This window comes from Otolemur garnettii, unplaced genomic scaffold, assembly GCF_000181295.1.
Source record: "Otolemur garnettii isolate 467f Iridium unplaced genomic scaffold, OtoGar3 scaffold00152, whole genome shotgun sequence".
NCBI lineage: Eukaryota > Metazoa > Chordata > Mammalia > Primates > Galagidae > Otolemur > Otolemur garnettii.
In genome coordinates, this window is record NW_003852547.1 from 1,207,749 (window position 1) to 1,219,103 (window position 11,355).

At 53.3% G+C, this 11,355-nt stretch overlaps 1 protein-coding gene across 1 annotated transcript in view; it reads right to left on the reverse strand.

Annotated features, from left to right (window-relative positions):
* Positions 1-10,068, reverse strand: part of KCNN4 (potassium calcium-activated channel subfamily N member 4) — an 11,593-nt gene extending 1,525 nt beyond the window's left edge. Inside the window, exons 1-7 of the mRNA XM_003799493.3 lie at positions 9,845-10,068; positions 6,784-6,879; positions 4,994-5,421; positions 4,008-4,143; positions 1,714-1,824; positions 1,456-1,574; positions 998-1,067 (exon numbers count right to left, since the gene is read on the reverse strand). Coding sequence (XP_003799541.1) covers positions 998-1,067; positions 1,456-1,574; positions 1,714-1,824; positions 4,008-4,143; positions 4,994-5,421; positions 6,784-6,879; positions 9,845-10,003 — 1,119 coding nt within the window. The 5' untranslated portion in view covers positions 10,004-10,068. The remainder of the gene's footprint in view (positions 1-997; positions 1,068-1,455; positions 1,575-1,713; positions 1,825-4,007; positions 4,144-4,993; positions 5,422-6,783; positions 6,880-9,844) is intronic.
* Between the last annotated feature and the right edge of the window lie 1,287 nt (positions 10,069-11,355).

Consider the following 11,355-nt stretch of genomic DNA (forward strand, 5'->3'; position numbering starts at 1 on the left):
AACCCGCCACCTTAGGTGTATGTGGCTGGCGCCTTAGCCGATTGAGCCACAGGCGCGGAGCCAACAGCTTGATCCTTGAGGGCTCGTGAGCTTGTTATAGCGACTCTTGAATTCCATAGTTTTAGCTTGATAACCTTCAGAAATTACAACCTACCTGTTCCTGCAGATCTGGGCTGCTATTGTGACCTGCCACAGTTTTGGGGCCTGCACTTGTGACCGTGTTTACCATGGCTTTAAAGGGAAAGGTATTGAGAGTCAGTGAAGAGAAGGACTGTCTCTTTTCTTCATACCAATCCAGCTCTGAACTCAGAATCCTTTGCTCCAAACAGAGCCAGAGCTGAAGAGAAAGAACAGCCTTGTCTCCAGGCTCCCCTTAGCCACTGTTCAAATTGTTGTGGGCTAATGAGAAAAAGTAAAGGCCACTGGATAAGCAGAAGGTGCTGTGAGCCAGGCCAAAGGGGGTGTTATGATGTCACTGTCCCTGAACACTGGTGGAATCAAGTGGTCTCAGCAGTAGAAGGGGGCATGCAAGCTGAATCATGCCTTGGCCAGGCAGGCTTGCCCAGCATGAACCCCAGTGGCCATGGGCACCCTCTGTAATAGCAGCAGAGATTGAGTTTTATCTAAACAATGTCAACTGCCTCCAAGTCAGTGTGGTTAATTTGAATTGCATCTATATTTGAACTTGGTGTGTAAATTTGCTTTGGTTTTATTGTATGTGTCACAGTTGGAAGGAGTTTTATATCCGTCCACATATAACTTGACAATAAAGATAATTTGAAACCAAACACTGGAGTTCTTTGTACAATTTCTTTTTCATTTGTAAAGGAGCTACCCCTTGTAGAAGTGTAAGGCCTTCTGTATTGCATCATTCCTTCAGCCATTCAACCACAAACCTTTACTGAGCATCTGTGTGTGCCAGGCCCCTGCCAAGGTTCCCTGTTCTAGGGCCAGATTTCCCCCTTTTTCCAGACCTCCTCCCACAGGATCCCAGTACCTTGGAGATGTCCACCATAGAGTTCACTTGTTCCTGGAGCTTTCGATGTTTCAGCCGCACCTGGCGGAACCTGTGGGAAGAAGTGGGGATTGGGAGTTAGGTCTCCTACCAGCCTGGTCCCTAAGTGTGGCCCTAGCTTGGGAGTAGGATGAGGGAGGGAAGAAGGGATCAATGTAGACAGAGAACAAAGGAAAAAAGTTGCCTAAGAGCTAAGGAGCGGGAGGAGGTGACTGCACCCCTGAATCCCCATTCCCAGTGGAAACCCAGGTACCCAGGCCCACAGACACTCTGAGACATGCAGAGATAAACCAGCACAGACACCAAGAGTTACAGTCAGAGCCAGGTGGGCAGATGTTCAGTGAGATCACACATGGATGTCCTGATCTAGACAGGCATGGACACGGACACAAGCCATGCAGAGAGGGGATGTGGACACGTGCACACAGAGCGGCCCTCACGCATTGATGGCGGCCAGCAGCCTGCGCTGGTGCCTGCGGGCAGCTCCAGAGTCCTTTCTACGCGTATGTTTATAGAACATCCAGGCTTCTTGCAGCACTCGGGCAGCTGACTCCTTCATCTGGGAGTGGGTGGCACAGTGTTAGGGGAGATAGACCCCTACGAAGAGGGTGCTAAGGGCCCAGAGGAGAGAGTTAGGGACCTGGACTCCAGGCTCCTGAAGGAGGGGGTGTGCTCTGGGTCTGGACGTCCATCCTCACCTCCTTGGCATATTGTATGTCCATCATGAAGTTGTGCACATGCTTCTCTGCCTTGTTAAACTCCAGCTTCCGGGCCACCACAGCCACTAGCAGGGCTGTGCAGCAGACCCCCTGTGGGCACAACAGGCACTATGGCAGGAGGTTACTAGGCTCTGGGACTCAGCCTGGCCACCAGCTCCCTCCTTGAGCCCTCCCAACAGCTGCAAAAGTCAAGTACAGTCATTGACAGTTGACAGACAAGCAAATAGGCTGAGAGAGGACCAAGGTCCCATAGCTCAGAGTGGCAGAGTTAGTGTCAGGAATCACCCATGTCTAAATTCTATGCGTAGTATTCACATCATTAGAATGGCCTCTTTCATTAAGGAGGGAGAACACAGGTTCTGGTGAGGGCCTAACCTCTGGCTCCTGCAGGGACTCCTTCCTCACTGCTCATGAGGTCATGGAGGGCGTTTCCCTCTTCCCACCTCTAAGGCCCTGCCCAGTTGTGGCCTTAACCTCCCCCTCCTAGAGCATCTCCTGCCTCATACTCACCCTACCCTGACCCTGGGGAGACCAAACAGCCTGCTTGGCCCTGCCACCTCACTCTGATCTCCTCCTAGATTCCCACTACCCTGAACTTCTCAGCCTGGCTCTCAAGGCTTCCCCAGGTCCACACCTTCCTTCCAAGCAACTCAGCCCTGGCTGCCTTCCACTTCAGCTGCCTGAGTACATTCCTCTGAACACTTCTCCTCCTTTCCTTTTCCCAGTGTTCCTTATCCTCAAGGCCCTGACAAATCCCAACTGTTCTGTGGCACCTGTTCACTTGCCCTTGAGTTAGAATGAATCCTCTAAGCCTTCTCTTGCTATTTTTCAGCTGTCAATCACACAGAACAATTTGCTAGTCACAAACATTGGCTTCAAAGACCTCTTGGGTTCCAACCCCAGCTCTAAGCAAATTATTTAGTCCCTCAGTATGTGAGTTTCTCATCTGTGAAATGGGTATGGCCTCACAGTGTGACTCTGTGGATTCTAAGAGTTACATCTGGAAAGTGTGTAGAGCAGAGACTGGCATGGAGTATGTGTTCAGTGAAAATAAGCTGTAATTATTCCATCGTGCCATGGAGCCTTACAGGAGGGGGCTGTGAGCTCTAGTGCACATTGCCTTATCTTTTGGGGTCTCAGCTTCTCCTTTTGTCAAATGAGGGGCATCCCTGAGCGTCCCTGCCTGAGTCTCTGTCCCTCTTCCTTTGTCCCCAAAACTCACCACTGTAGGGAGGAGGGGTTCACCTTATCCATCCCTGTGGTCCCAGGACTTGGTATATCAACATGTCTTTTTTGGAACATCAGGGCTAGGGGCCGGTGGCTTAGGTCTCTGAGGGTGAGGGGAACCAGATCTGTGGGAAGGTGAAAGCCAAGGTATTGGCTGTTGGGCCTTGCATGGGACCAGAGCTGAGTAGGAGGAATTGGATGATGTGGTCTATGGAGGGAAAGAGGGGGCTGTCTAGGTTCAGGAGGAGGTTGACTCTGGGGAAAGTACTTGAGTCTGGAGCTGGGGAGTCTCTGCCTCATCCTTAAGGGTACAGAAATTGGGCTGAGAGTGGCTGGATGCCTGCAACCAGTTACAATAACTGTGCTCCAACCCCATTTTCTGAGCACTTCCTATGTGCTAAGCACTGTTTGCAGTCTTTTGCATGGTTGAACTCATTTAATCATCTAAGCAACCCCATGAGCTTGTACTGGCATCCCCATTTTACAGATGAGAAAAGTAAAGCCCAGTAAGAGTAGTTTGCTTAAGCCTAAGCTCCCTGGCTAGGGAGTGGCAGAAGCAGGATTTGGACCTAGGTAACCTGGCCCCACAGGCATGCACTTGATGACTAGACACTACCCTTGCCAGAGGCTGGGAGACTGAATTCCTGGGCTCTGGAGGAACATAGAGCTGAAAAACCAAGTGCCTGAGTTCTAGACACTTTAGAGGGTAGGGAAGGATGCCTGGGTCTTGGTGGGGGGGGACAGGGTATAGATTTCTGGGTTCTGGGAGAAATTGGGGTTGGGAAGTCAGGAGCCTAGGTTCCTATAGAAGATAAGAGCTAAGGTTCTAGGTTCTGGAGAGAGAGCAAGGACTTAGGGGCTGGACTCCTTGGTCCTGAAAGAAATGGGCTGGGTGTTTGGGTCCTGATGAGGGAATAGGGCTGTGGGGAGCCAGGCTAGACAACCAGGTTTCCCTGGGGGTCTCTGTGTTGGCTCTATGATTTCCAGGGGCCCAGAGGATGGCCAGTCTGGGATAAGGGTAGGGCCCCTGAGGGGGCTGTACTCACCATGACTCCAGTGCAAAGGCAGACAATCTTGCCCCACATGGTGCCCGGCACCACGTCCCCATAGCCGATGGTCAGGAATGTGATGGGGATCAACCACAGTGTGTCTGAAAGGTGCCCGGTGGCATTAACAGCCTGCCTATGGGGAAGGGTGGGTTAGTGCTGAAACCCTACCCTGGAGGTTTCCACATTGTTTGCTCTCCTCCCCTCCCTATACACACACACAGTCCCAAGAAGTACCTGGACACAAAGCCCGTAAAGTTCTGAGCCCTGGACAGCCTGCCTCACCTCCTCTCTGGCTGTGTGACCTGCGCAAATTTCTCAGTCACTCTGGGCTGTGGGATTTGAACCTGGATCTCACCAGTTTTAAAGCCTGTATGGTTTTAGCTAGGCTGGGGTTCCTGCACTCAGAGAAGTGAAGGTTGAGAGCGGCTGAAACTCAAACTGAAATTCACTTAGACCCTGGCAGGGTCCTGCATTCACCCAGAGGAAGAGATGCCTTTTTCTACTTTCCACCAAGATGCTGTATGACCTAGAAGTGGCCTTTTCAGGACCGAAAATGAGACTCTACAATGGCTCTATGGGACTCTGCCCTCCTTTCTCCCCACTTCATAGAAAGGGACATTTAGGACCAGCCATGGAAGGGACTGAAAAATCGAGATTGATCTTTGTCCACAGCTCCCTTGCATCAAGATTAGTGGAAAAACTTTTAAGGGCCCCCAGACACCTCAGACCTTGAGCCAGAAGGGAATGGCTTCCTAGGGTCTCCACGTGTAACTGCTTGTGGAGGGATGGCTGGGCCTAGCTTGTTGGTTCCTCCAACCTTGATGGATGAGGGTGTGGGTAAATCTCAGCCAGGAAAAGTTAAAGGATGTACAGTGCGAATTTTCTCCACTGAGTGGCCCGAGAAGACACCAATAGGCACCAGAGGACCCCGGAGCCTTATCTGTCTGCGGCTTCACTTGCTGCAGGCACCCCAGTACCCTCACCTCTCGGCCACTGACAGCACCCAGGCAGTGGTTAGCCAGAGGCCAATCGTGAGGCCGAGCAGCAGGCGGCCGGGGTGCGTGTTCATGTACAGCTTGGCCACAAACCAGTGGCGGAAGCGGACCTGGTTGAGAGCGCCGATGCTGCGGTAGGATGCGTTGAGCAGGACGCCGCTGCGCAGGAGCACCGCGCGGGGCACCAAGTAGAGGCGCAGCAGCATGGCCAGCGACAGCAGCGCCTCCCCCTGTCCCAGGAAGACCGGCCAGGGCTGCGTCGCCACCAGCGGCGCCCCGGAACCCTGCGAGCACGGCAGGCCCCGCACAGGCGCCGGGTGCAGCCCACACACCGCCAGCTCCAACGCGATCTGCGCCACCTGCCGCCCGGTGAGCGCCACGCGCCAATCCCGGAGCCCGTTGTCGGTCATGAACAGCTGCCGGGAAGGTACCAAAGAGAGAGGGGGTCAAGAGCAGGTCAGGCAGCGGCCCGCCCGCCTGCGCCCTGAGATAAAGGGGGTGTGTCTGCACAGCCCGGAGGGAGGGAGATAGCGCAGAGGCATAGGGCCGGGGAAGGAGCTGGCAGGACCTGAGGAAGGCTTCTCTCTCATCTTCTCTTCTCTCTTCCCCCTCCAGTTTTAGCTCACTTCCACCAATTGAACACCTACTGTGTGCCTGGCATTGCTCTATCATCTTAGGATACAGAGTGAACAAAACAGACTGCCATCCTGGAGCTTGCATTCCACATCCCTGCAGCTCTCTCCTACTCCTGTTTCTGGGACACTCATAGTAACTGTAACAGCAATAGCGTCAACCAAAAATACCCAACATTTATCGGGCACGTTGGATATGCCAGGCGCTGCTCTATCCTCTGTGGGTGTTGTGATTCAGTGAATGCTTACAGCACAGTGACAGCAACATTATTATTATCCCCATTTTTTAAATGTGGAAACAGAGGCTCAAGTCCCTCAGGTGGACAGTGGCACATTGGGTTATGAACCCCGGCCACTTACCTGCTCTAGGATAATTAACTTAATACAACATGTACTTTTTTACTGAGTACCTCTTGGGAGCCAGGTCCTGCATGGGACATTAATAACCCCCAGTTCATATGCAAAGGTGTGGGGGGAAGGGTAAGGGGATAAGGGAACCCCAGTTCATATGCAAAGTGTGGGGGTGAAGGGGAGAAGGGAACCCCAGTTCATATGCAAAGTGTGGGGGGAAAGATAGGGGGAGGAGGGAAGAGGAATGGGGCAACAGGATCTGAGGAGATGGAGGATAGGATGTGCCTGGGTGAGACCCAACCAGGGAATATAAGTGGGAAGAGTTCCTGTGTGTGTGTGTGTGTGTGTGTGTGTGTGTGGTGGAGAGTGTTGGCACAAGAGGGTGCTTAGGAATAGACACTTCCAGGACCTCAGGTTGCTTGGGGGGTGGATTAAGTGGGGACCCCACCATGAAGCACAGAGATCTGGGAAGCTGGGCCTGCAGTGGGGCTGCCTGGGGACAGAGGGAACAGAGGCTTGGGGCAGAACAGATGGAGGGGCAGGGACTCCCAGCATCTGTGAGTGTATGTGTGTGTGTGGTACTGGGGGCTGCAGGTAGCCGGTGGGTGCTGTTCTAGTAGACTTAGTGTCTCTGTCTGTGGTTTATCCTGTCCAGGTGAGTGAGGGTGTGGATGCAGCATCTGGGGTGGAGGGACCTCATTACTCAGATCAGGAGGAGGAGGAGGGTGGAAAGTGTGAGCTGACAGGGTGTGGTGGGGGTTGGGGGAGCAGGGCTTAGAGAAGGGGCCGCCCTACCTGGACCTCTTTGGCATGAAAGGCCACAATGAGGCAAAGGAGCAAGAAGGTGGAAGTGCTGATCATGCATTTAACCAGGAACATGTAGATCGCCCACTGTTGGGAGGGATAGAAAAGGGGGTGAGTCCCAGGGCTCCAACCAGCCAGTCCCCTCTACTGTCCTTCAAAACCACCATCCCTTCTCGATTCCCAATTTCCTAGCTTCCTTTCCCCCAAACCAGGCCCTCCTGATGCCTCAGTTCTGGAGAAGTCTCCAAACCATCATCTGGTTTCCAGGGATGCTCTCCTCCTTCCCAATAAGACAGCCCTGTCCAGGTACCAGTGTCCAGTCTCTGCCTCAGATCTCCCCTGAAGGGGGATCTAGAAACTCGTTTTTCCTATTCCCCTGTCCTGTTCCTCATCAAAAATAGTTGCTCAGTTTTGTGTGTGTGTGTGCGTGTGTGTGTGTGTGTGTGAGAGAGAGAGAGAGAGAGAGAGAGAGAGAAAGATACTAAGATCTAGAAAATGACATCTGGCCTTTGGAGAGTGCCCCTTCCCCTCCCCTTGCCACTTAGCTGAAACCAAACAACTATGCCCCCATTCCAGAAGAGCCTAGACTTATCATTCACTCCCCCCAAACTAAACCACACCTTTTCCTGATCTCATCCAGGGAGCTGAGTCCTTGAGACCCCAGCCAGCTCTGACAGGGCCCCCTCAGTCCTGCCACCTGCATCTCCTTTGCCCCCAGCTCCCGATCCCCGCCCTCCCTCCTGGCTCTAAGCCCAGGGCAAATCTGGCCGGAAGCATAGCACCTCTGGAAACCACCAAGAAGTTCTTTTTTTCCCCTCTCTTTGTGTGGCACTACTTTGGAGGAATCTAGAATTCTGGAGGGAGAGATTTAGAAGGGAGCAGATCACTGGATTTTTGAGGAGTTGGCCCGGCCTGAGGGAAGGGGCCACCTGAATTCCCATGCTGAACCTTGCACCTGTTTCTCTAAGACAGCTGCCAGCTCCCCTGGCTGGGCCAGCACCCTGCCTTTGAGCAGGGGAAGAGGGCCAGTTTCCTGCCCCCGGGGCCTGCTCCCCCACCCCCTCCAAGAACAATGGTGCTGTTGTCCCCAGCCCTCCCCCACCCCTTCATCCTTCTATGGCTCCCTGGTTCCCTGTCTCCTTCTACAGTCTGTCTTAACCCCCACCCCACTAGACACAGTGCTTTGTCCCACACTGAATTTGCCTCTCTGGTGGCCCTCTCCACATTTCCAATTTCTCTTCCCCCCAGTCCATGACCCATCCACACTTGGGCACCTGCTCTGGTCTCTGAATTCCCCTGTCTCTGAGGTTGGTTGTTTCTGTTTCTAGTTGTGTTTTGAGTGTTTCCGTTGGACTTTCTGTCTCTCTGTGCATGCCTATCACTACACTAGCGGATCTTTCAGTAGCTTGCAAGCCTCCCTATGTGTCTTTCTCTGTGGCTAGGTCTCTGCCTCTCACTCCATCTTTGTCTCCATCTCTCCCTATCTTTTTCTCTTTGTGCATCTCTGTGTCTCTGTACCCCTCCCCATCCTTCCCCCTCTATCCAACCCAATGCAGGTATCTCCAACTTGTTCCAGTACGGGGGAACAGGAGGTTGGTACCTGCTTCTCCTTCAGCCTCTCCACCTGGGGAGCAGGTGTCTGTCCTTGCAAAGTGAGTTCATTAGATTGAGATAGAGGTGGGGAGGAGACAAGGAAGTTAGCACAACAGTCCTCAAAGAGGAGTTGAGGAGGACTCTTAGGGCCACGTATTTCAACCCTCATCTCCAGTTTACAGATACAGAAACTGAGGCTCAGAGAGCTGCAGCAGCTTCGCCAAGGGCCCCAAAATAGAGGCAGTGAACTGCCAGGTGGTGGAGGGAAGAAAGAAACAAGAGATGAGAAGGGGGAGGGAGGAGGTGGTATAGGAAGGACCTTCTTGTCCCTTCCTATCTGCCAGGGCCACCATGTCCCCACCTCTCCTGCTGGGCGCGGTGCTGAAGCCTGGGAGCGGCGGGCAGGCTCCGGCCATGCTTCCTGTTGGCATGGGCTTCGGCGGCCCCACCCCCTCAGTGCCTGCTGCCCTGGCCTCGCTGCCAGACCAGAGGAAGCTTTCTGCCCTGACCCTCCATGTGGTTCCTGGGCACTTCAGAGCTGCCCACCTCCCCCACCCTGAAATCCAAGTCTGAGCTTCAGGCTCCCAGTAGTCCTCGCTGCTTAATCTTCAAATCAGCATCCCCCCCCACCAACAGCCCAGTATGCAACCCTTACCCCAGACAGGTCTCTAACCCTTCTTTCCTGTTGAGCAATTCTGTTCACCCTCAAGCTACTGATTCCAACCCTTGTCCTCCATCTGCCCCCATCTCTGCCCTGACCAGGGCTGGAATGTGACGGGTGCCTGCTGAGACCTGTCCTGACCCGACCCCACCTTTCCTTTTCCTCCCCACTCACCACTATCCTCAAAGTCAGCTCTGCTCCCCCAAAGACTTTCTAAGCCCCTCCTGTCTCAGTTTCAGAGTCTGGGCCCCCACTCCCTCCTCCTCTGGTAACTATAAACCCACTGCCTGCTCCATTATGTCCCAGACTAAATAGCATGTAGATTCTGGGGGAAGTTGAGCTTCTTAATGATAGAGATGGTGGGGGCAAGGGATTTGTTTCCCATTTCCCACCCCTACTCAGTATTTTTTAAGCTCTCCTCTTTGTGGCTGAGGCACTGGGCAAATATTGGAGGTTAGATAAAGAACAAGGAACCGCTGCCTGCTCGGAGCAGTTAGTCTTTCTTTCTACCCTCCCTTCGCCAAACCTGGGCTATCTCTCCCCTAATCTGCTCCTGGGAGACTCAGTAGATGGTCAGCCACCCCCTGGCCTCCAGAAGCCCTAGATCTCCAATTGTCTGATTGCAAAACTTTAAGAGACTGAAGCACCTGATACTTTCCTCTCGCAAAGAGGGCACCCAGCATCTAAACAGGTCCCAGGAGTCAGGCATCCCCAACCCCTCAGACCTCCCCCCAGTCCCTTCTCCCTCAGGGGTCCAGTTCTCAGCCTCCCAAGCCCCAGGATGAGGGCTCTACTCACCGGGCACCCCCCGAACCACAGCATCTCTGCATGCAGCACCATGAGTCCAATGCCAATTCCCGCCAGAGCCAGTGCCCATCCTGCCAGCGACTTCTCTTGCTCCAGCAAGCGCTTTCTGCGCCTCAGGGCCCCCAGGCCAGGCACCAGCTCCCCGCCCATGGCCCCCGGGGTCTTGGGACTCAGCCAGCTTCCTGCCCAGTGTCCCCCACCTCGCAGCACACAAAGGGCAGCCACTGTGGCTTGCAGGTCCTCTGCCTGCTGTGCTGGCTCTGGGGCTTTTGCTCTGAGGCACAGCAGAGCTTGTGCCCTCTGGGGAGTGGTGACGGCTGGGCAGGGCGGGGAGGGGCGGGGAGGCCCCTGGGTCAGGGGAGGCTCCCCAACCGTCCTTCCCAGACTAAGGAGGGCAGAGTAAAGTAGAGGCGTCCATCCATGTGCATAAGGACACATAGTCACACACAACGGTCTGCATCTTGTGATACACACCTACACTCACCACACCCAGACACCACAGGACACCACAAGGCCGGAGACGGAGCCTAACACACTAGGGCACACAAGACGACACAACCTACACAGAGTGACTCACAACTACTGGCAAACTCTGAAACCCACAGCCACGCCCAGACACTGCACACATGCTGTGACACACAACCGGCACTCAGCAAGGCAAGCCGTGTCCCGTGGAGCACATGGCCACCCAAACATTGTCCACACACAGGCACAAATATTACATTCAAAATTGTCACAACATTCTCTGACACAAAGAGCCACATCCAAACACCACACACATGGGTGAAGCACATCTGTGGCCACACAAACACAACATATGCACAAACATACAATATATATTGACCTAGTGATACTCAAATGCCACACACACCACACCTGTGTAAACAACACACTTGCATATATTGGTATGATACTATTTTGGGAATATTCATTTAAATAAAACATATTATTAAAATTAATGGCTGGATGTGGTGGCTCATGCCTGTAGTAATCCTAGCACTCTAGGAGCCCAAGGCAGGAGGATCCCTGAGCTCAGGAGTTCAAGACCAGCCTGAGCAAGAGTAAGACCCCGTCTCTACTAAAATTACAAAAAACTAGCTGAGCATGGGGGCAGGTGCCTGTAGTCCCAGCTCCTTGGGAGGCTGAGGCAAGAGGATCGCTCAAACCCAGGAGTTTGAGGTTGATGTGAGCTACGACGATGACCCCACAGCACTCTACCCAGGGTGACAGAGTGAGACATGGCTCAAAAAAACCCCTAAAGCAATGCGCTTGCAGTTCCCAAATATCACACACCATGGAATAATATCCAATGTGTGCATGCAGATGTGTAACATTTAGGGACATACCTGTGGCAGCCCCTAATCACTTTAGAGAAACACACTGACACACATCGTGGCTCATGGCAGCACCAACACATGTACTGGCAATAATGACTCATGACACCTGCTGAATCGCCTGAACACAAAATGTGTCCTGGTGCACAATGTGAGTCAAATTTATGG